The sequence below is a fragment of the Apostichopus japonicus genome, chromosome 22 (assembly GCF_037975245.1).
Source record: "Apostichopus japonicus isolate 1M-3 chromosome 22, ASM3797524v1, whole genome shotgun sequence".
NCBI classification, from domain to species: domain Eukaryota; kingdom Metazoa; phylum Echinodermata; class Holothuroidea; order Aspidochirotida; family Stichopodidae; genus Apostichopus; species Apostichopus japonicus.
Window position 1 is genome coordinate 784406 of NC_092582.1, and position 24237 is coordinate 808642.

Genomic DNA, 24237 nt, shown 5'->3' on the forward strand with positions numbered 1-24237 from the left:
TGCTTTAAAGTTACGTCCATTCCTATGTAACGTTATTTGATTATACAGTGAAACAGCATAGGACGCAGGGAAAATGTCACGTTAAATGGAAAGTTTTATTTTGCACCTACCTAGGTCACTGTCTGGCTAATTCATACATGTCTGGGAAACGAGTAGACTAAATTGTAAGCCTATGATTTACTAAGGCAGCAATATGTTTTCAGTTCATAGAAGAAAAACAACCTCAAATCACCTAGTATATGGTACACATAGAGATATAACCTCCATTGAACACGAAGAGGCCGTCTCCGGGACGTTGCTAGTGTCTTGTGATTGCGGGTGGGTGGCGGGGGGGGGGTTGGAGGGGGGTAGAATATCAATTTTCTAACTAGAATCAATATTTTGGAACAGGGTGGATTCGTTAGGAGGGGTGCCGTACCGCAAGTTCGAAATTTTCAGCAGTATAACACGAATGGGTTGTCAATTCTTTGTATCTTAAATAAGGTTAACCGGTAACTTTTATATAGTAATATGATGAGATGCTATATCGAACGCTAATTAACCATATTCTGACAATTGTAAACTGCTTGTAGTATTTCCAAGTGTATTATGGGTTGTGCAAGCAATTGAGAACAAGATTTGGATTAATTGTTAGGTCGAATTTCGTCACAGTTAATCATGTCAACCTAATATTATTGACTCAGAAAAAAACTGTCAAGAATGCTATCATCTTAAATTATTTAAAAAGATGCTGCATACATTTTCCAACTATCATATTTCTGCCCACTATATATATATATATATATATATATATATACATATATATATATATATATATATCTATATATACATATATATATAAATATATATATATATATATATATATATATATATATATATATATATAAATATTTATAAAATAAATCTTTGTAAAGGCCCACACGTTCACTACCGATTGTAAGTTAGAAGCAATTACAATGCATTTTAGGTTTTTGAGAAATTATCTACGGAGATTTATATGTTCGTAATCCTGTAAATAATGACGAAATCATTTTTTTTTTATTATTAAAGCTTAAGCAAAACCGAGAACCTGTTTCACGTACATAATATTCCTCTTTACAAAGAGCACAGTAAAACATATAAACCTCATTGCTAGATCACAAGACATCGGGATATTCAATCATAGTGTCTGGGGTAGTTGTGGGGGCATATTTGACAACGAGTTATTCGCAATGGAAATTACCTGCGATAGTGGAAACTGTTTCTCTGTGTCTCTTTTATAAGTCGCCGATTGCCTCCACCCCAATCCCTGGTCCCCTCGTCAGCTACGAGACTGCCAACCTATTTGCCAGTCGATTTATATATATGTGGTGGTGTATGATTTCGTGATATTATTTACAAGAAGTGTAGGGTGAAACAGTGGTGGTGGTAGGGGTAGGGGTAGGGGGCTGTCAATTTAGAATTTCCCCGACTAATCTGGGTAGTGGCCTGAACCTTTATGAAAGGATCAGAGGCAAATCGATGACTGATGATTGATGTTTTGACGCAATTTTGCATAATCGGGCATATTCACACAGTTGGTTGGATGTCAACAAGTAGTTCAGACGCATTGCCCGTCTGGATTGTGCTAATAAATAGTAATAAATTCAAAACTCCCCTGACTTCTTTTGAAAGGGCATGAACTTTTATTGAAGGATGATATAAAGTAGGGGTGTTACCGTGAGGTCATCGAAACCGACTCACATGTAGGGGGCCAAGGGTTCTCTACTAGAAAAGAAAGGTGTCTTTGTGAGGCATGTTTGGTCTCTCTAAGCAAGTTTCATTTAAAACATACTTTATTTGAGGTTGAGAATATTGAAGGAGTTGAACCCTGTAGTAAAGTAATTTAGTTCTTCACCAGATGAATTGAAACCAAATCGCCGACTAATTAATATTCTCACGACTGACGATAGGAGGTGAGCACAATGCAATCAGTAGAATGTGTTCTAGTAAATATCAATTCAATGTGTTTATATTTCTCACGTAATTAGTCTACAAAATAATGACGTAACGATGAATGAAACAGTGCTTGACCCGGGTCGTTATATTTTTGTTTTTGTGTTTGCTTTTGTTGTCTTTCTGTCTCTCTTTGACTATCTCTTTGCGAGTTTCGGATTTATACGATTTATCAGCTGTAATATTGCAGTCACTGAAACTGTCTTCTTTAATCTTGGTTATTCATATATCTTATAATCAATATTATAATTAAAGTAACGTGCATAATTTTTCATTTAATGCAAACCGACTGTCACTTTAAATAACAAATGATCAGTGTATAGCAAACTTAAAATTACCAGACGAGTGGTTATTAGTTAAATGTTATAGCCAACACCTAAAATTTCATTTATTGATATGAGAGGTTGCTTTATTGCAAATGATAAACTTCAAGAGTCTCTGGCCAAATTAAATTCACAACGAGAGCAGTATTGTATTCTCTTACAAAGATACAGTTTTAATTTCGTGCAATTTATCATAAAAATTCCGCTTAAATTGTTAAAAGTATGAAAAATGTATCAGTGAAAGGCACTTTATTACAGAGTTGTGACAATCTAAGTAATATTTTTAACAACTAAACGCTTAGTATTGTTAACACTTGTCTACAGTTTTAACTGTATGGATATGAAGTGATAACCGTTCATTACAACCATCAGTTCTGGTTGATGGTGAATGTAAAGTTGCTCCTTCCTCTATCCATAACCCTGTAGGTGATGATGATGATGATGATGATGATGATGATGATGATGATGATGATGATGATGATGATGATGATGATGATGATGATGATGATGATGATGATGATGATGATGATGATGATGATGATGATGATGATGATGATGATGATGATGATGATGATGATGATGATGATGATGGTGATGATGATGATGATGATGATCTATGTCTTCGACTAATCGGCTATACAAGACGATAATGGCGGTGACCATTGCCCTTGGTAGTTACACCGTGATTCTTGGTTACTGGATGCGTGATAACCAACTTGGTAACATTGGACCGTCACCTTTTCATTCAGGATATACGCATGTGGATTTAATGTATTTACAGTCGTTCTCCCATGAACCCACATGCCATTTGAAACATTTCCCGGTGCTAGGCATCGGATATCTGTTGCAAACAACGAGTATAGCAGAAAAAGTGGCATTAGCAAGTTTGTGGATGCGATTCAGTCAGGAAAATATGAAACAGTAAGGCTAAATAATATGAAATAGATTGGAATAGTATTGGGAACTTGGAATATGGGATTTAATGCGGCTGGCTTTAGGCTACAAAGACTATTCATTACAGATTGCCAATCATGCAAAACAAACGATCACGTTCAAAGTTATTTTCTGCTAATTTATTGTCTCCTCTCTCTCTCAAATTATGTTTTATGCAAAATGTAAAGTTGCTATGATAGGCTATGCGATAACTTATATAGTCGGCAATGAACATAGTGATTACTATACCCTTCTGAGTCCATTGATTATCATCTGACCACTTCTCCCTGGCTTACAAACTCGCCTTTTGGAAGTGGTAGATTGAGTGACACTAATTTGACGGAATATTGTATACACGCCGTTGGTTGGTTGAAATATTATTATAAAATGTTACCATTAAATAGTTCATTGGTCATAAGAGCAAACCACTAGCGAACCAAATACATTACTAAGAATACTACGCATACTGGTGTTCTTGTAGAGCTCGAATATCTGGCATCTCAAATGTCAATGTTCTGAACGGGTTAAATTAAATCATGTAAAATAGTATTCCTTAACTTGTTCTTTAAAAAGACTAGTGTTAAGCAATCCTCTCAACTTACCTTTAAATTTGACCCTGATTGAGTGTCTCAGAGTTCCAGCTTCACACGTGTACGTTCCGTCGTTCCCTGAAGTCGGATTATTTATCTGTAAACGTTTCAATTCGCCAGTTATGTAAGCTCTCTGTGACGGCTGAGATGTACTGTTCGTCGTTATGGTAGCACTGTTCCCTATACGAGCTCCTGTCCGTAACTGACAGTTTATATAGACCGAACCCTCAATGGGATAAACAATGAGCGTACCGTCGGGTGAGACTTTTAATATTACATTATCCACATCAACCTGTAACTGAGAGGTATCTGCCAAGATAAAATACAACTGATATGATTACATGGTAAACAGCGTGTTGATGAGCTGTTACATATGTAATTCTCTTTTTAAGAATTCATTGTCTATATTAAAGATAATAGATACAAATGCTAAACACTAACCCAGTATATAACATTTCTCAATAACAAGAACAAGTACTCGGGATACAAAGCCAAGATTCGTCTCAGTTGTTGATAGATATTGAACCAAAATCAACTTACCACAATTTGGAGCACGTCCGGTCCATTCCCCGTCTATACATTGTCTGTGTGGATCGGGCCATGTAGTATCTGATACCTAACGTCTTCACATCGGAAAGTGATGATTTCACCTCCTAGGAAGGATTGACGATCCCCTATTGCTGTGGTGTCTTCTCCGACTCCGACATGGGCAATAATATGCGGAAAGGTATGTGGTCTCGAACAAAGGTTAGTTTCTGCAAATATTAAATAAATATCTCAAAATTTCTTGTATAATCAAAATGCAATTGCAATAGTCCAAATGATTAATTGTCACGAAATTAGAACGAGATGCCAATAACTCATATAATCTCTGATGAAATTGTAGTCGAACTTCCATGGAAATTGATGAAGCATTGACTTCATTAATTATGAATTTTATATTCATGTAACTCAAATGAATGCATATTCGCACATGTGAATGTAACATGAATCAGGCACCAATTCATTTGAAATGACAAATTACCACAAATCGATGTTAAAGTAACTTTTCATAACAATGTCGGAATTCAAATTCTATACATATTTCCTCAGGAAAAATGTCATTTTGAAATCAGTAATAAATACTAGATTGACAAAAGCTTATCAGGCATGGTCAACATGGTCGGTATTTGAAATCGCAACCAACAGATATTCCGAATAATTTCAGTATTGCCCTTAATGAGTTTATTTAGTCAAGCTATAAATTTTTTAATTATTGTTGTTTTTACATACAACTTTAATGTAAACTCGTCAACATCAATGGGTAAAACATATTTAAATATGGTATAAATGCTAAGTTTGCTTAATGCTCCTGGGCGCAGTGTATGTATGGACATGTAGCGTCACTGATTTAAATGATACAGTAATTTGTAGATGTTGGATTTTAATATTACAAATTGCAGAACAAATACAAAAGAAGACAACTAAATAAGTGATTCCTGGGGAGATTGTGTATTAAATGTTCGTCTGTAATACTTCCAAAAAGTGTGTCTAAGTGTTTATCATTAATTAGGTAAAGTAATCGGTAAGGTCCCATCTACCATAGTTATAATGGACATGGATCATGGAGTTATTTTATTTCAACGGTTTTCAATTTATGACAGTATTGGCCACACGTATGTGACCCTGAGCAATTGAGAGAGCGTGGGGACAGCTCTCTATTCTGGCTGACGCCGCTTCCACCAGAAACAATAATTTTCTATGTAAAGTGACGTACGAATGAAATCGCCATAGGCTTGAGCAGGCTATACCCCAAGTACTCATTTTATGCTCCAGGAACGATGGAGCTTCCGGATAATGGTCTTCGATTCTCATACCCTAGATAAAAGCGGTTATGACTTCATAGGGATCTATGGTGGTACCGTCTGAAAAACCTGAGTGGATTTCGGCGATTGCTGACCGATAATTTCTGATTGATGTTAAAGGTACTTCAAAAAGTCTGTGATCTGGTTTACAGAGGCTGAACGTGGAGTAACATGGGTGTCCGCACATCATTGGAAAAACCCTCCCATTTGCGAAGGATAATGCTGCGTGGAGCTTCACACAGAAGACCGATGATAAGAGGACACCATGGTCTCCTGTGCCATATGAGAGCTATGAGTAGTAGTCACGTCGAGATGTGGACGAGAATGTTTGGTAGTTTGGAATTTTCAAATGATGAAAAGAGACCGATGTTCTGGAGATCGAATATGTTTAACAGTAGTCTGCAGGTGGGAAGTGCAGATGTGGAGTAGGTAAGTATTATCACATTGGAACATTTAAGCACTGCGTCGTCGCTCCCTGGGTACCGTCCACTTACTCCTCCTTCCGGAACTACCCTAAGGATAAGCGGGTTTCATCCGCCGGCACTACGGTTGGGAAGTGTGGGCAGGCAATAAAAAAAAGGGACATGTGAGTTCCCTCGATCGTCAGAGGACCTCATCACGTGGTTCGAAGGTGAAGTGAGTGAGGTATAATGTGCAGCACAAAATATAAACGAATTACCGCAAAGTGTAACATATATAAGCGCGATAATAAGACCAATATAAAGGCCGACGAATCACTTCTGGATATATAGGTTCTAATCCGTGGACTAGATCTATAGAACTTCTCACATCCTAGGGGGAGACCATTGGTTGAAGATACGTGTGATACGTGAGAAATTTGTGTAACAAATATGGGTCTTCGAAGAAAAAAAGTAAGTTTTGGGGAATTCCCTTTGCTCTTCACATACCTGCCCTACTTCAACTCTGCCAGGTGTGGCATTGTTACTTTAGTGGGAGGCCCAACGGGCGGGACCTACCCCAGGGAAATTTCAACACTGCACGCACACAAACCGCCTTCGATTCAAGAGTGTCGGTCAAGTATGCGGCAAAAAAAGTGACGGAGACTTTCATGCTGCTGATCTAAACAACTCCTGCAAAAAGAGGCTTGGAAGACGCCTGGTTTCTAAGATCGTGTGCTCGTATTCTTTTTCCCCTTGCAGGGTGGGGTTGAATGAGCTGTACCAACCATTTTGAGATAATATCCTCAGAGGCTGGTGAGTGAGGTGTGGCTGGTAGGATGAACAGTGTCGATGATGTACGTAGTGTTAAACTGTGCACCATAGACTGTCCTCCCTAACTGAATGACCACCGTTGTGTTGTCGGTAAACGCTGTAACTGTGGAACCCCTAATCTGCTCCTAGAAGTGGTGGAGCGCTCTTGCTACTGCTTCGAGTTCCCTTCCTGACGTTTTACGGACCAGACGAATCCGACATAGAAATCCAAATCTCCACGTCACCATTGGATCCAGGCGTTGCGTGCTCCGACATAGTTGATCGGCTGAGACGCGATCGCTGAGCCTCCACCATTAGTTGATGGGCTTCTGTTTTGTTTACTTAGTATCGTTAGGCCTCCTTGGGTCTTAAATCCCGGTTTTCTGCCGAATGGCGCTTTATAAGTAGGTTGGGCGTAGTCTAGAGTTAGGTATCTTTGGCTTCGTGGTTGGTCTTCCCGCTAGGCTCTTGGATTTTTAGCGGGTTCTTTGTAGGACCGTTCCTCGGTGGGTTTTTCATGGGAAGGCCTCAGCTCAGAGGGGAGTTGTGCTGTTGGCCTATGCCCATTAACTTTATCAGGGAGCTAACCCGTTGGTAGTTAACCCCGGTCTCGCTAGGGTTCCGTTTACTTGCTCGGGGTTTTGTGATTAGATACCTCGGCGTCTTTTACGCCGGATCTGAGTTGTTACGGATTGTTCTCCGTTTTCCACATTTTCGTATTTGTATGTTCATATAGTTTGTATGCTCTTAACCAGAGGGGAAGGAAAGGCTTTCAACTCCAGACAGCCGGAAGATGAAGCGACGCGGTTGTGACCGAGGACCAAAGAACAACAGTATACAGAATAGCGTAATCACAGATTTATAGACCACGGACCACAGTGTAAATTTAGTATGATGACAATTCAGAGAGTAAAGGAATTAATGGTTGTACACGGCATTGATATAAAACATAGTGACACCAAATACTAAATGTAAAAAATATATATATAACATGTTGGTGGCAATTTGAAATATTTCTTTAACAGTTTATCTGCTAAACGTTGTACTGGAAAGTGGGATTACTGATAAACTATATACCGAGGATGCGTCATGGGTACACTGGTCCTATAATAATATATATTCCAAGGCAAAATCCAAATACTGGTTAACTGTTTGTTCCGGTCTGAACCTGAATATGAAGACTCAGTTTTCACACAAAAATGATCTCACACCGCTTAGGTAGTCCACTGACGTCCCTGCCTTCTCAGAAGATTGTGATGGTTCTAATATAAGGAGTGGTAACATTCAACCTGAGAAATATTATGCCAATACCAGGGGAGTACACTTACCTCCTTTACAACAACAAACGCACACAAAGTCATTTATTGGCACAATATTGCATCGTGAGCTTAAAAAAACCTAGCTTAACAATTCGATGCCTATTTTCTTTATGGTAAAGGACTCCCAGACACCCCTACATGAGAAGCGGCTTCAACGTAACCAAGTAAAACACACTTCCTTTCAAAGCATTTATTTGCTTCTGGCCCATCCATAGCGGATCAGCTTCAAATCTAAGTCACCCAGAGGATTGTTAGAACTGCACCTCACCTTGGAAGTCCTTAGTTAGCCACTAGCAGTGTTGCTCGACACTTTCAAACAAGCGAGGAAATGTAGGTTTGCATGTACATGATATAATTCTAATAAGCTTACAACGTTACATTTTATGACAGACAGCTTTAGAATAACAACAAACCTTCACTTTTGTTTTCTAAAAAGACACGGTGGGTGACAATTAATGTATAGCAGATTCGGGTGAGCCTCAACAGGACTGTTTCACTAACCTAAATGAAGCCTTAAAACATTTGGAATTTTCAGTTTTTAAATCTGTGGGTCTTTGTCTAGGCCTACTGTTGAATTAAATAAAAAATTTAATAGCCTTCTTTAATATCATATCAATAGAAGATAATTGGCAACTGAAATCCACTTTTAGAGCATGTAAAGGGCAATATGTGTCAGTATAGTTATGGTGGTCTTTTTCAGTGTAGTTGAAAGTAAGCGAGGAAATGTAGGTATGCATGTACATGATATAATTCTAATAAGCTTATAACGTTACATTTTATGACAGACAGCTTTAGAATAACCACAAACCTTCACTTTTTTTCTAAAAAGACACGGTGGGCGACAATTAATGTATAGCAGATTCGGGTGTGCTTCAACAGGACTGTTTCACTTACCTAAATGAAGCCTTAAAACATTTGGAATTTTCAGTTTTTAAATCTGTGGGTCTTTGTCTAGGCCTACTGTTGAATTTAATAAAAAAAAAATAACAGCCTTCTTTAATATCATATCAATAGAAGATTATTGGCAACTGTCATCCACTTTTAGAGCATACAAAGGGCAATATGTGTCAGTATATGGTGGTCTTTTTTTCAGTGTAGTTGAAAGTAACATCATACCATATCTATAACCTCCATCCAAGTAACCTTTCTAATGTAATGTAATGTTAATAAAATCTTATATAGCGCACTACGCGGGATGCATCTGTGCGCTTTACAAACAATCTAGAAAATATAATTATATAAATCAGTAAATACAAAAAAACAGTAAATACATATACCATCTACAAATATATATATACAGGAATATGAGATCAAAATTGGCTCATCATTGCTTATTGACAACAAATGGTATCTTCAAGAAGCTGGATGAACTTTTCTTGGTTTAGTACCATATTAGGAAGATATAATCATGCTATCTTTTCGACCGTTAACTATACTGTCGAAGATGGATTAGTTTTCTTCCATTAGAAATAGCTACAGATGCTGTACATATAATAGGCCAAGAACACTTACCTTCAAAAGCGACGTTTATTGAATGACTCAATCCACTACTCAAACAGGTGTATATTCCACTATCTTCTGCTGTAGGGTTTATAATTACAAGACGAAAGACAGAAGTGTCATTGGATAGTTCTCCCTGTGTATCTTCGCTGTTCTTTCTTATTCGTGTATCCCCACTAAAGTATGAACTGTTTAACCGATTCCTGCAACTGATGGTCACCTCATCAATCGGGGTTACCAATACAAACTGGCCAGATCGACTAAATGTTAAAGAAGTTGTCGGTGAAATGTCCATATGTAGCTGAGAGATATCTGCAAAGCGTACAAAATAAGGGCTTAATTTGAACAATAACCTGGTTATCATCTGATCAAACTAAACAAAATGATCAAAATAAACCAGCTGGCGGTGTTTAGTGCATAATTATATTTTCTTTACACAGAGTACATGCATTTTACATTACAACTTTAAGATTTAACCCGGCAAGTTATTCAATACAGATTTTTATGTAGCAGCTATAGTCACATTGAGGAGTGAAATTACTCCAAGAACAGTCTCCAGATTTTATGTAACAGCTATAGACACATTTCACCAAGAAGTGTAATTATTTCAAGAACAGTCTTAAGTGTAATAAGGGAAGGCATTATCTTTAAATGAATTTATTGCGCACCAATAGTCATGTATTTACATGTTATTCGACAGGCAGCCATGATAGGAATATATGATTTAGTCATACGTAAGTGCATGGAACAGCATTGTAATAATATTTATGTGAAATAGTCCGCGTTTGGTGTCAATTATGGAAATGAGTCAAAATAGATGATTTCATTCAACACATAATTGATATACATGGTACTCTGAATGGTTACCATCTTGTTGTAGCTATAAAGAAATGTATTTGAGATGTTTATTACAGTTGCGTTTACGACTTTCATAGACGTATGTAATTTTTGAAGTCTTACACGTTGTATTTGAAAGTATATATTAATATAGAATATACCACTCTCATTATGTTACCATTAATCTGCAGAGAAAAAACAACATGTTTGACAGCCTTTTCGATATCCATGTTTGTTATAGATTAATCACTATGCTGAGAAATTAATTTACATTGTCATGTCCTTATGCGTAGATGTATGTAGCCGGTACTAATAGCTGTTACAGCAACTACCGCCAATGTCACCAAAACGTGCATCAGTATTACTATTTTGAGTTCGTAACACGATAACATGTATTACAGGTGGCATTGTAACAACTGAAAAGCTTTTATTTTATTCCCATCTAAGACTAAGATCTGTGCGACTGGACAAGAAGTCTATGAAGGTGAGAATACCTACGAGATGAAGTAAAGAAGGCACGGTACCGCTTGACTCTAGTTTACACCCCTCTTTACATTACGCCAATTCGTCATGCCAAGAACGAAGAAATGCAATGTTCGGGTTTAAACATAGGCCTACGTACAGCATAAAACGACAAAATAGTACTGCATTGTAAAATCGCGTAATGAATTCTCACTAACTGGATGATACTAAAGCTATTGTTCATGTTCCACAACCGTGCATTAGTAATGACTTATCGGGTGTTGTAGGTCAGTTTGGGTTCAATAACTGTGTTTTGAAGCTATTACTGGATGACCGCGTTTCTGTAATTTAAGGTACCACAACCGAACGCGTATCGTGTTGCTATGTTTTACTATTATTTCAGTTTTTGTGAATGATTTATGTTTAATCGGGTCAACATTGTTAATGCTGCATTAAATCGGAGTTAATTTGGACCTCTATCAAGTACAATCGTGCTCGGCACCTAAGCTGAACCTTGGTCGCAAGCATGCAAAACAGGATCATTAATATTATAAGTGTTATAATACCTTGCACTAACACACCCTGCACATATGGGTCCACGTGCACTTTCTATTGTTCATGCCGTTTTCCTTACCACACCTTGGGGCACTGCCAGTCCATACGCCGGGAGTCCATGCTCCACGTTGGCATCGCCTTCTGTTAGGACCGACGTGTAATTGATATCGTGGATCTCCACACCTTGAATAAATCTCTTCAGCTCGATTGAACGCTGTGCGATCGCCAATTGGATCGTTGTTCACTCCGACAAAGTAAAGAACATTGGTGTTGATTTGTGGCCTTGGACAACCTACGAATCAATAAATAATATATTTCAAATATATTAAACTTAGTAAAGTGTTTATGATGTTTAAAAAGTACACGGCAATCTCTCTAAGGAAAGAACAAATCCCGAAGGTCCCGATACAGGCCATTGCCTTTCCAAATGGTCCACCATTCAGATACAACATTGAAATATATATATATTTTTGTTCAAAGTGAAAGCATCGAGGACGCACACGAGCACTAAAGTAAAGAGGGTCATGTCGGTATCAAAAATGTATTCTTATTATCATGTATTCTTATTATCATATTCTTATTATCATGTACAAAATTATCATAAACAAATACAGAAATTATCAATTATGGACACCAACGAATCATTCAAATTGTAAGTCAAGGGACTCGAAAATAACAATTAACCTACAAAACTTAAGAAAATAAATGTTTACAAACACCGATGAAATCACAAACGATTGTCAACAAATACAGCAAAGACGGTCGTTGTTGTGAAAGAAAAATTGGCAAAAGTTTGATTATTTAGGCGGGTTTTCGGTTTTAATATACTATTTTTGGCAGCAGTATAGAACTTGATAATTGTTTTAAAATGGCAGGAAATAACAGCACTTACTTGATCCACAATCCGACAGAATCTCCCTGTATGCTGTGTTGTCATATTTAAATTTACCTGTTGTCTGATCACACTTATAATATTGACTTCCAGTGGGACTGTTGCCAGGGTCGCATTTTACACGCAAATATATATCCCTGAAGCAGCTACCAGGATCGATTGTACGGTAGTAATATTTACCATTCGCTAATGATCTAGGAACTACACATCCATTGTCACACGGATCACCTGACGAGAAATGAAGTAATGAATACAATCATGGTGAATCTGTCGCTATATCGAATATTTTTAAAGCAAATGTTTAACTTCATTATATTTTAGACATGCCCGAACACGGGAGGGGGGGGGGGCATTTAGGCTTTGCCGTTGTTTATACGATTGACTTCAACTATCTACTACTTAAATACCGAAATTTTCCTTAAAGCATTTCTATCATGCCAGTAAATGTAGATCTTGATATTCATGTTTACAATATGTTTATTTTCAGCTAGTTGAAATACCACTGGATGCATTAAATGAGACAAAGTTACGTTTTCAGTTTTTTTTTTTCAATAAAATATTGGAGAGCTAATATTGAACCAAAATCAATGCTATGATCTCCGTAAAGTGCCCGTTTTGAAAACTGTTGTTTTGTTGTACTGTTATGAAACTTATATTTGGCTAATAACCGGTGTTACAATCTTTATATAATCTTTCAGTCAACGATGTGTGTAACATATCAACAACAACAAAACTATTGCAGGGAAAAGAATATAGAACAGTGTTAGAGCTACATTTGTAACTTCAGACTACAACCACATCAATTAAAATTAGTCCATTTTTTCATTTCAATGAACGAATACAAGTTCTCGTCAACAATTACAGGCCTTATTAACTTGTTGTAAATAAATTGCTGTAAATGATCTTCCATCAACGGCAGTGGATTGTTGCTTGTGAAGTTCACTCCCGGTTAGTGAGTACGTTTCTTAGTGAACATTGTGTTACAAGTTTTGTTATTTACAAAGACCCTCTGAACTAAGTTTATGTTTCATTGTTTTATATTTCTACCTGGTCATTAGCTGAGATAAGAGCTTTGATGTTTTTCTAGTTTCTTTCATAAAGTAACCTTCCCATTTCAATATAATCTTTGTATTCATCTTGTATAAACAAATGAGAAATACATTTTTATTGAAAATTATGCTTCTATGTTCAAGGGAGCCGCGTTGCGATAGGATGTTCTCTAAAATTCTTACAAAATGATTCATCATGACAGTTCATATTGTGTTTACTACATTTTATAGAATATTTAGTGTTTAAATTTGACTACGGCTTGATCATGCATTAGTGGTGATACTGTTATCGCGACAGCACGACGAAAGAAGAGGAAGAAATACCTAATAGATCTCCAAAGATCTGAACTTCACATAATATGAGAGAAACTGATGATCCAGTTTGATCCACACTGACAAAGCGACCTTCAATATTTCCATTCAATGTAATCTTTACTGGGTTGCTGCTGACATCGGTTACAAAACCTACGAGGGTATTTTGATTGGTGTTATATCCTGCTTCCTGTCCAACCCTTACTTCTGCATTTAAGAGTGTGTTCTGATCATCTAAAGGAACAAATTTGAGATGTTATTTACTCTGTTTAATTCATCCATATTTGAAAAGCCAAACAGAAGGCATGAAGCAACAACGAAGAGTATAGAATTAGGCATGTTAATGTTAGCGTGACGGTAGGTCCTCTAAGATAAATTAAGATTCATAGCTGTGATAGTTGCACACGATATGATGCGAGGTACTACTTACAAGGAGCGGTGAGCAGTTCACAATTGCTTTGATAAAAAACCGTTAACTTTGTTAGAGTGCAACTACTTCTGTAGGATCCGACATCTTAGATCGCCCGAAGCTTACTGGTTTGGGTCTTTACGATAGGAGATACTTGCGTGTCTCCAAATCATGTGCTGTCCGTTCTTCCTAACCTCTAACAGCTGGTAACGTTTTTGCAACTTTTGTCCATTTACGGTTCACCGATGCAAGGCGCTACTGGGTTATGGGTGGTTTGGAGGGATCAAGGTAAAGAATTATATGATGACTGACGAAGACGATGACTGACGTAAGTGAGAATAAGTGTTACAGTGTGACGCCTTACGACGCATAACAATGAATATGAAGATATAATTGCCCGAACATACATCTAGTACATAGTACACAACTAAGTGTAATAGCCACTCCCTGAGCTCACAAAGCAAGGACCTGCGTTGAAAAATTGGAAAGCGTTATCCGACGATGTGTTACAGACGCAGACAAAGGATGAAAAGATCGACAGCATTTACTAATACTAAACGGCTCCCTGGACAGCTGTCCCGTTTAACTTAAGTAAATCGTACGTTGAAGTGCATTGTTATTCCCGCGCGTGTTCGACGAAGGTAGGAGAGACAGGTTACGCCGTTCAGAAATACAAAATCAGCAAGGTTTTGGTATATCGACTTCCTTAGTCTCTTACCTGCTTCAAATATATATGTAAAAAGTGACACTGTTACTGTTTTTGGAGACCCAGCGGGCAGTATCCGAAGGAACTCCTAACACGGCACCCCCACAAAGCCGATTCTGATGCCAGGGCGTCCGTCATGTAGAATGCGACAAAGGACGAGGGAGTCCACCATGAAGCTACTTTCAGAGTCTCGTCAATTTAGAAACCTCAGCCTTCGAATTTGCTTGTCCCCTTATGTCTAGCGCCCAAACGTTTACCCCTGCAGGGACGTGAGGAAGCTGCACCAAACATCTTGAAATGTTACTCTTGGATGTTCTAGACAGGATAAAAAAGATGGGAGGTGCGGTTTAAAGACAAAATTCTGTTGAAATACTACAATAAAGCCCCGGACTAAAACACCACAGTGTTTCCTCTTGACGGATGAGAATTGCGCGATTTTGGTAATAACGAGGACGATTTGTACAATTTGACAGGACCATATTAGCCGGTATCCTGGCAACTGATCGTAGACGAACCTGACGAGTGAGGCTAACACCAGCCCGTATCGAGATTGTTGCTTTGAAGTAGCTGCTGGTGATGACGAGTAAAACATCCGCTGTCAGGATAAATGTGGATGAAGCTTCATCACCGTACGGTAGGCCAAATATAGTTCCTTCAGGCCTTCACCGGTACGCTTTGTGGGTCTCTAAAATTCCCAGAGGACATCCGCTGCTCGAAGCGGAAACGTTCCTTTATTTCCGAAAAGATAGAAGGACGTCTAAACTGTTGTCTCCAGGCCTCTTGGACTCGCAAGACATTTTCTGTTTAGGCGGTAAGGCTAACCATGCTTTCTTTTGAGAATCTCTTCCTCTCTCTTGAAAAACATAAGTCGAAGGAATGAATGGAGCTGAAGCCTACCGGGTTTCGTTAACAGCCTACAGCTTGGAAGCCTTCTCCAATGGCTTGGAGTCCGGTTGAGTGTCTTCAAAGCCCAGCCTTAACTTAACTATGCCAATCGTTTTTGCGACCGTCCTCTTCCGGTACTGACCCTTCCGACTAAAAACAAATCTTCCATTAAGTAGTTTTGACAAGTCATCTCATTCGGACCAAGTTTGGGAGACTCCAACGTCTAATGCATTCGGAGCCAGTACTTCAGGAGGAACAATTCTCGTGGCCGCAGGAGGTTGTTTTGGTGGGTAAACTCGACAGTATCCGTTGTTCTAGGAGCCGGATCCAAAGCGCCAGGAGCCGGTGTTAAAATCGAAACCAATTCTGGAGCCGGTGCCAACTGCTGAATGCTGTGAGAGATGCGGAACACTTTCGGATTCGGGAGCCAGTGGTAGTCCTGAAGCAGGATGTAACAGAGTTAAAAAAGGATGATAAGTTGGAACTGTCCCGTCATCCGAAGCCGGTGAGACTGTAGGATCCGCCGCGGGACCTCGTCTGTTCGGTGCTATTTTACTAAAACCCGCTTCCTGGTCTGCTGCGGACTCATCTTGGATAAGGGGGTATTGATCGCGAACGCAGCTGGACACGTGCTCGGTCTTCGCCTACTTTCTGTCAACTCATGTTGGGAAAATACGTTACTGACCCTAATAGCTTCAACTAATTGATCTCTTTTTCGGGTGGAGGAGACTACCTTTGCTCATTTTAGTGATACACTTTCCCTTCATTTCAATGCCCGATTGCTCTGAACTCCATTTGGCGAAAACCAGAGATGAGACCAAGCTGCAGGCAGCCTGTCGGAGCTCTTCATCTTTCTCTGGAACTGGCTTGTAGGACAATGATGGCCGGCGCTGCTCAGTTTGGGACTGTATGTTTTGACCAATTTTAGACGTGATGTGACAAAAAATAGCACACGGGTCCTTACTTGAACGAGAGTGACATTTCGGACTTACATCATAGAATTTCATCATGCTCATTCCATTATTTCCCCGGCCAAAAACGAACAGTTTGCTCACTTGATCGATGCAGCCTCCTTCAGATTAAATTTTAGGTTTTCAAGAAATTATGAAGGAAAACATGTTATCCAAGTATCTGGTGATTTATTGATAATGATACTACAGTAATGGCCGGTCCTACTAACCCGATGTTCCGAAGCCTTACATGGCACGAGTGTACCCATAAGTTAGAACGAGAGGAGCTCTCCTCTGCTGTACATAGACCAGCAGACTAACTTCCTAATCTCACGAGGGCACACCGCTAGCCCCGTATTAGCTAGCATCAAGGATACTTATTATTGTTATTAATATTACTTCTATTATTATTATTAATCAGCGCTCACAATGTTTTGAAAGCAGTTTAGGTTGCCTAAAAATATCCCGGGGAAAATTCCAAATCCAAGTCTTCGGAACACAGTAATTACTAACAGTTTTAAAGCACTTGTGAAGACCTATTGCGCTAGGCTAATTGGCATAGGTACCGCGCAAAATAGTTAGTGACTATTGAAACCATAAATGAAACTCTGATTGCTTTAAAAAAATATGAAATGGAGCGATCAGTGAACGTATTCCGTAGTAAAACGTATACGTCGGGGACTACTTGGCCAGATGTACTTTAAATCAATTTTTTTCCCCAGAATTTCAGGACTGAGAAACCCGTCACGGAACGTTCTACTCCCAGTGCGGGGAGTTACAAAATTACGCCTTAGCGTAGCTGGTACCTATACAGATCTAATTGGGAAACGCTGCGTAACCGGAAGAAAAAGACATGTTACAAAAAATAATAAAAATAAATAAATTCTACTCACTTACAGTGTTTGTAGTAGGTGAAGAGAGGAAGTTCTGGGAATCTTGCGAACTCCCCAAAAGCTATTGCAATACGCTGCGAAATAGATGATATCAAGTCCAGAAAACGGGTTGGAGTAGTAGATTGGAAGGAAGAGGGTAGCGACCCGTAGAGGATAATTGTGGGCGCAGTGAAAGTATATAAGCAGTTGTTATAGTCTAAATAGATTGAATTGCATATGTTTGGAGACAGATGGAAGAAGAGTGAAGTAAATTAGTTACCATGGTGATAAATTTGTATTTCTCTCACAGCAAACTTGGCTCCCAATTCGACAAACCACCACTGGTTTGTTGTTTCTGTAAAAAAGAAAAAAACAAAAAGTAAAATCAATGTAGCAATTTTAACAGGCCGATGTAGCAATGGAAAACAGTTTAATGTTCATGTTAGTTTGATCAAATGAGTAATACAGTGTATTGTGACATTAGCTTCAATGATATGAATTAATTCTGAATTATTGTCAAAAATTTGTAACAATTTCTTATTGCTTGCTTCTGGAAATCGTTTGTATACTCTGAAGATTTACATCAATTTTGTTATGTGTCTGTGTGAAGGGTGGGGGGGGGGGGCTATTGAATAATCTACTTGTGTTACATGTTGTACCAAAAAACACCGTTAGCATTTAAAAATATAACTGTCATCAAAAATATCGTGAACGTAACACCGTGTGGTAGGAAGTAATATAAATTATTACATGCTGCATATAAAACAACAGGTTTATGTTCTTAGCCTCTGTATCCATAGTTGTGAATGAAACCTGTTCATGGTCTATTCATAACAAACATAGTAGTCTTCGTGGAGTTAGAGGAATATTTTGCATTGCAATAGTTATACTGTCCAAACTTTGAGTAATCAAAGATTTCAATAATTTGCAAGTTTTATGATATTTTATGATAAATATATATATATTTCTACAGCCCAGTTTTGACGCTTCACTGTATTCCTGCCTGTCCCAATGAAAGAAACAGACCAGGCCTCATGTTAGAGACCACTTAACTATTGCATCTCCGCCTATCCTAATGAAAGAAACAGTCCAGACATCATTGTAAGACACCACTAAACTATTGTATTCCCCGCCTATCCTAATGAAAAGAACAGACCAGGCCCTACGTTAGACACCACTAAACTACTGTATCTCCGCCTATCCCAATGATAGTAACATACCAGAAAATCTGTTGGACATTACTAAACTACCGTTAGCTCATTGCGACTGGCACAGCTCACTATCAAGATAAATAAAAGATACAGTCTCAAAATCATTCAAGTATATGCACCCACTAGCAGTTATGATGATGATGAGGTAGAGAAACTGTATGAGGAAATCAATGAACTGCTTCAAAACAACAAGACACACTTTACTATATTGATGGGAGATCTAAATGCAAAGGTCGGAAAGAAGGAAGATGGTGAAGAATCAGTGATTGGAAATTTTGGACATGGGCAGCGCAATGACAGGGGAGACAGACTAGTCGAATTTGCCATCAGCAGCAAGTTAAAAATCCTGAATACATTTTTCAAGAAGAAAGCAAACAGGAAGTGGACTTGGATAAGTCCAGACAGAGCGACAAAGAATGAAATTGATTTTTTTCTTTCATCAGATCTAAACATTGTCAAGGACGTAAATGTTCTCAACAAAGTCAACATAGGCAGCGACCACAGAATGGTAATGGGGAAGTTTCAAATCAACACTAAGTTAGAGAGACAGAAGCTACTTAGACCAAAGTATAGCAACATTAACCTACACAAACTCACAGAAAGAAACCATGAATTCCAACTGGAACTAGCAAACAAGTTTGGTACACTTAACGACGAGTGGAGAGAGCAAGATCTAGACACATGGAACCAAGAGACAATAGACATCATTCAAGAAGCTGCACTCAATGTAGCAGGCAGGAAACCCAAAGACAGAGTTAGCAAACTATCAGACAGCACAAGGAAACTGATTGGAAAACGTAGACAGATGAAGATGGACAGTCAAGGTACTGACAACATAGAGTACAGGGAAACCTGCAAAACTATCAGGAAGAAGATACGTGAGGATGTCAGAAACTTCAACACCAAAATGATACATGACACAATAGAAAACACCAGGAGTATTAAGAAAACCAACAAGAAGCTTGGCCAGGGAACAAAGAAAATCAATAAACTTCTGGACTCAAATGGGCAGGAAATAACAGACCAGGATGATATTCTGCGGAGAATAGAGAAATTTTATGAAGAACTATACCAAAGCAATCAGCAAACCGGAGACATAGATGATTCTCAGGAGAAAGTACCCAAAGTTGAATGCTGGGAAGTAGAATATGCTTTAAGCCAAATGAAACGGGGCAAGGCCCCTGGACAGGATAACATAATGATGGACACACTAAAATAAGCAGGGAATGCAGTTAATAAGGAACTGGCAAAGCTCTTCACAGCTTGTCTTCATCAAGGGAAGGTACCTCAAAAGTGGAAAGATGCCAACATGATAATATTGCACAAAAAAGGAGACAAAAGGGACTTGAAGAACTACCGGCCCATTAGCCTTCTATCCAATATATACAAGCTTTTCACAAAGATTCTGACAAACAGACTGGAAAGACTTCTAGACGACAACCAACCAAGGGAGCAGGCGGGATTCAGAAGAAATTTCTCAACAATAGATCACATTCACACCCTCAACCAACTGAAGGAAAAATTTCAGGAGTTCAATATACCTGTATGTGTCGCTTTCGTGGACTATGACAAAGCTTTCGATTCCGTTGAAACCTGGGCAGTGCTCGAGGCACTAAAAGAGCAATACATCAACCCTAACTACATCAAAGTAATCAAAGACATCTATACTGGCAGCACAACTACTGTTAAGTTACATAAAGAAAGCAACAAAATACCAATAAGGAAAGGCGTGAGGCAGGGAGATACCATATCTCCAAAGCTCTTTGCAGCTTGCTTAGAACACATCTTCAAAGACATCAATTGGGAAGATAAAGGTATCAATGTGAATGGGGAGAAGCTCAACCACCTCCGTTTTGCTGATGATATAGTCATAATAGCTAACAGCTTCAACGAAATGGAGAGCATGCTACAGGACTTGGACATAGCAAGCAGGAAAAGAGGACTGAAAATGAATATGAAGAAGACCAAAGTAATGGCAGACCAATCAGTTAAACACAAACAAATCATCATTAATGGAACAGAATTGGAACATGTATCTGAATACATTTACCTGGGACAAAGGTTCACTCTCACCGAAAGGAATCAAGATAATGAAATAAGGAGGAGGATCAAAGCAGGGTGGCAAGCATTTGGCAGATACAGCCACATCATGAAGGGCAATCTACCATTATGCTTAAAAAGGAAAGTGTATAACCAATGCATCCTCCCATCAATGACATATGCATAAGAAACATGGACACTAACAATTAAAATGGAAAGAAAGTTAGCAGCCGCACAACATAACATGGAGAGGAGTATGCTTAACATAACATGCAAAGATCACAAAACCAATAAGTGGATAAGGGAACAGACAAAGGTACAGGATATAATGGAAGTAATCAAACATCGTAAATGGACATGGGCCGGCCATGTCACAAGAAGGGGAGATGGAAGATGGAGCACGCTAACCACTGTATGGACACCGATTGACGGGAAAAGGAACAGAGGCAGGCAAAGAAAGAGATGGAGAGATGAAATACAGAAATTCTGGAATGAAACCAATTGGTACACACATGCAAGGGAGAGAGAGAGTTGGAGATATCATGCTGAGGCCTTCATCCAGCAGTGGATCGACAACGGCTGAAGAAGAAGAAGAAGAAGAAGCTAATTTCAGCTTGTCTCAAATCTTTTCTACCAGAACAGGCTCCAACCACTCCACCACATTGTGTTTTCAAAATCTCCAAGTCTTGCTCCTGGGAGTCATAGACAATCTAATTTTGTTTGCGTTTTTTTTGTGATTGACTTTTGTGATTTAACTATATGAATGACTGGTAACATGTGTAATGTACATAAAAGTTAGTTCATTCTTCCACGATGTGCTTTCGTGGTGATATCCATGATATTTCGAAGTCTTGTTTAGATGTAAACATCATGTTGAATGTTGTGAAATAGATACACATTGACCTATGCGTCTTGCATACCAATAGAAAAATTTAAATCGCCAAATTCACTTCACCGCTATACTCACGTGTTTGTGAACATCTTCCATTTTCTATTAGGCCATCTACAGCCAGGTCGGCTCCACTGTTTCCGTTAGCATCCGTTCCTTGATATGCTCTCTTATATTTTGCAACTGAAAATGGCAAGAAAATGTTCAACACACATGAAATGCGTTGTCGAAGAATGACGAGAAGGCAACGACGGTTTATGTTTATACATGAATTTGCAGTTGTATGTTATGCTCCGAACAATGAGAATATTTTATGAATTACCGGTATTGTTTTATTTGGTAAGGCATAGATTACGTAATTGTGTTATATTTTTTAACGACAAAGAAAGCAGAATATATGTAAGCGGATGCATTAAAATGTAAATCATATTACTGAAAAGTGTTTTTTTTAGTAGCTAGTCAACGTTCCTCACCATTAAAAAGACATTTTCCCACGGGAGGATTCCAAGTTCCATTATCACATCTTGATGTCATACTTCCTATAAGAACAGTGTCGTCGTTATTATCGCATGAAACTGTCAGGTGGGATCCGTGAACGTATGACCGATCATCAAAATATATTATTTCTCTGCCTTCTTCATCCAGCACTGGTCGGCAGCTTGCTATGGAAATATACGTGCACATTGGTATTATCGACAATACGTGATAATGTGGTGTAGCAATAAGTGTATTCAACAATGAGGTTAAACAATAAACTCTGTTTGATCGAGCGACAATCGCTGACGGGAAGTGATGGTGAAATATCAATGCTTGTTAACGTCTTCATATGCGGTAATACAATCTCTATGGTTAGATGAGGACACAAATGATTGGAAACTCTGCAGATTGTAATATTTAAATGTTTAATGTTAACATCGCTAACTTAGTATCAACGCAAAACTTTCAGAAAAAAATCGACACAAAGACAGTAGCTTTAAATTATATTCTCCGTCGTTTCTTCATAGATCCTCGGGCGTTTTAAAATTATTACGAATTACCGAGTACCACAGTGTAACATTAACGCATAAATTGTTATTATCGTGATGAATATGGATATTTTTTTTTACATGAGCATTTAGTTCATTGTTAAGCAACTTTCGAAAAAGTCGCTTCAATAATTTATGAACCCAGTGCTGGTCTTACAAGCACAGTTTCCCAAATTCCTAGTTTTTTAGTATCATATGTCAGATAGCCAAACGTTTTCTCCTGATATAAGAATGATTACACGTAGCCTCCTTATATTAGCGTTTGAGTAAAGCATGATGTAATTACGGAGTACAACGACTCGTTGGTCTTGTCATTTTATCTCTATGACGTGGCACAGGTGTGAATGTAACAAACTAGTAAAGATGTGTATTTTGTGTAATCCATTTTGTCATCCACGAAAATTACATATGGCATAATAAGTTATAAATGTTCGGCGTGAAAGCAATTTGTGATCCACTTTTTAAACCGATTATCTACATATTAACAAGATGACTTTAAACTGCTTTCAAACGTGACATATCCCTAGCTTAATCTTACTTTGTGGCCATTACTGCTTTATAACATTTAAACTGTACCTTCTATAGTCAAACAGCTGAGGGCTTACCTACGTTTGTACACCTTGGAATGCTAGGGGACCACTGTCCCTTTCGACAGATAGAAGATTCGGTCCTTTCGGGGAACAATCCATCTCGGCAGGAAACTTCAAGCTCCGTACCAGGATCGAACTCGTTTTCACTAGAGATCGCACCGTCATAAAAAAATCGTTAAGTAATCCATGCTGCTCAGCGCAAGACATTTTGCTGATGATGATAAGAAAGTTACGTCATTTTTTTAAAAATAAATTCCAATCCAATTGAATTCGAATCTTGTTCATTTAATTATATTTATGCCAAGTATTTATCGCGGATCAAAGTAAAAGAAGTGGTTAAATTTAGAGACATCGTCGACAGTAACTTTTTTCGGAACCCTGCAGAGATTTTAATGTGACTTCTGGAAGCCAATAAAGGATGCTTTACTTAAATGCGGACTGCAATCGATATGGTTAAATCTTCAAACTCTAACCTGACAGCTTGACATTCATTTTATATTTATCATTCCAAACAGATTGCGGGTCATGGGCACTAAACACGTACAAAGTGAACCAAAAGAGGCATAAAAGATACACTACAACAGAAATAGGAAGAAAGTAATATTTTTTGCCACTTAGTAAGACCCATGCGTTTGTAAAATATTCCCCACCCCTAACCCACCCACTACCACACTTCGCCTCCTTGGGATGGAACGTAATTTTGTACGTACAGTGGAAAGTTTGAGATAGGATGATCAACATCTCAGATAACTATAGGGAAGATTATGAAATCGACTTATTCCTAAAAAAAAACAATGTCAAATTGTTTATTAAAAGTTGAAAATGTTCTGGCACAAAACGTTAGAAAATTGCTATGAAG

At 38.3% G+C, this 24237-nt stretch overlaps 2 protein-coding genes across 18 annotated transcripts in view; both read right to left on the bottom strand.

Moving 5' to 3' along the window:
* The window catches only part of LOC139964060 (sushi, von Willebrand factor type A, EGF and pentraxin domain-containing protein 1-like), a 495975-nt gene that overhangs the window by 258030 nt on the left and 213708 nt on the right, over positions 1-24237 (bottom strand). The gene's annotated exons all lie outside the window — the stretch shown is intronic.
* On the bottom strand, positions 1411-23543 carry LOC139964068 (uncharacterized). The gene is made up of 11 exons (XM_071965425.1): positions 23394-23543; positions 22237-22425; positions 21842-21946; positions 17904-17978; positions 13814-14035; positions 12441-12668; positions 11628-11840; positions 9707-10006; positions 4361-4575; positions 3833-4129; positions 1411-3138 (listed from the first exon to the last, which is right to left on the bottom strand). The coding sequence occupies exons 2-9, from the start codon at positions 22295-22297 to the stop codon at positions 4394-4396; spliced, it is 1386 nt and encodes a 461-aa protein (XP_071821526.1). The 5' UTR covers positions 22298-22425; positions 23394-23543; the 3' UTR covers positions 1411-3138; positions 3833-4129; positions 4361-4393.

Bases quoted from the DNA above. Each gene is read 5' to 3' on its own strand.
- LOC139964068 (XM_071965425.1), bottom strand. From the start codon at position 22,297: ATGACATCAAGATGTGATAATGGAACTTGGAATCCTCCCGTGGGAAAA. The intron at 14,036-17,903 runs GTAACTAATTTA...TTGTTCCTTTAG, and splicing joins AATACAAATTTATCACCATG to ATGATCAGAACACACTCTTA. The intron at 12,669-13,813 runs GTATTTCTTCCT...ATTTCTCGTCAG, and splicing joins GATCTTTGGAGATCTATTAG to GTGATCCGTGTGACAATGGA.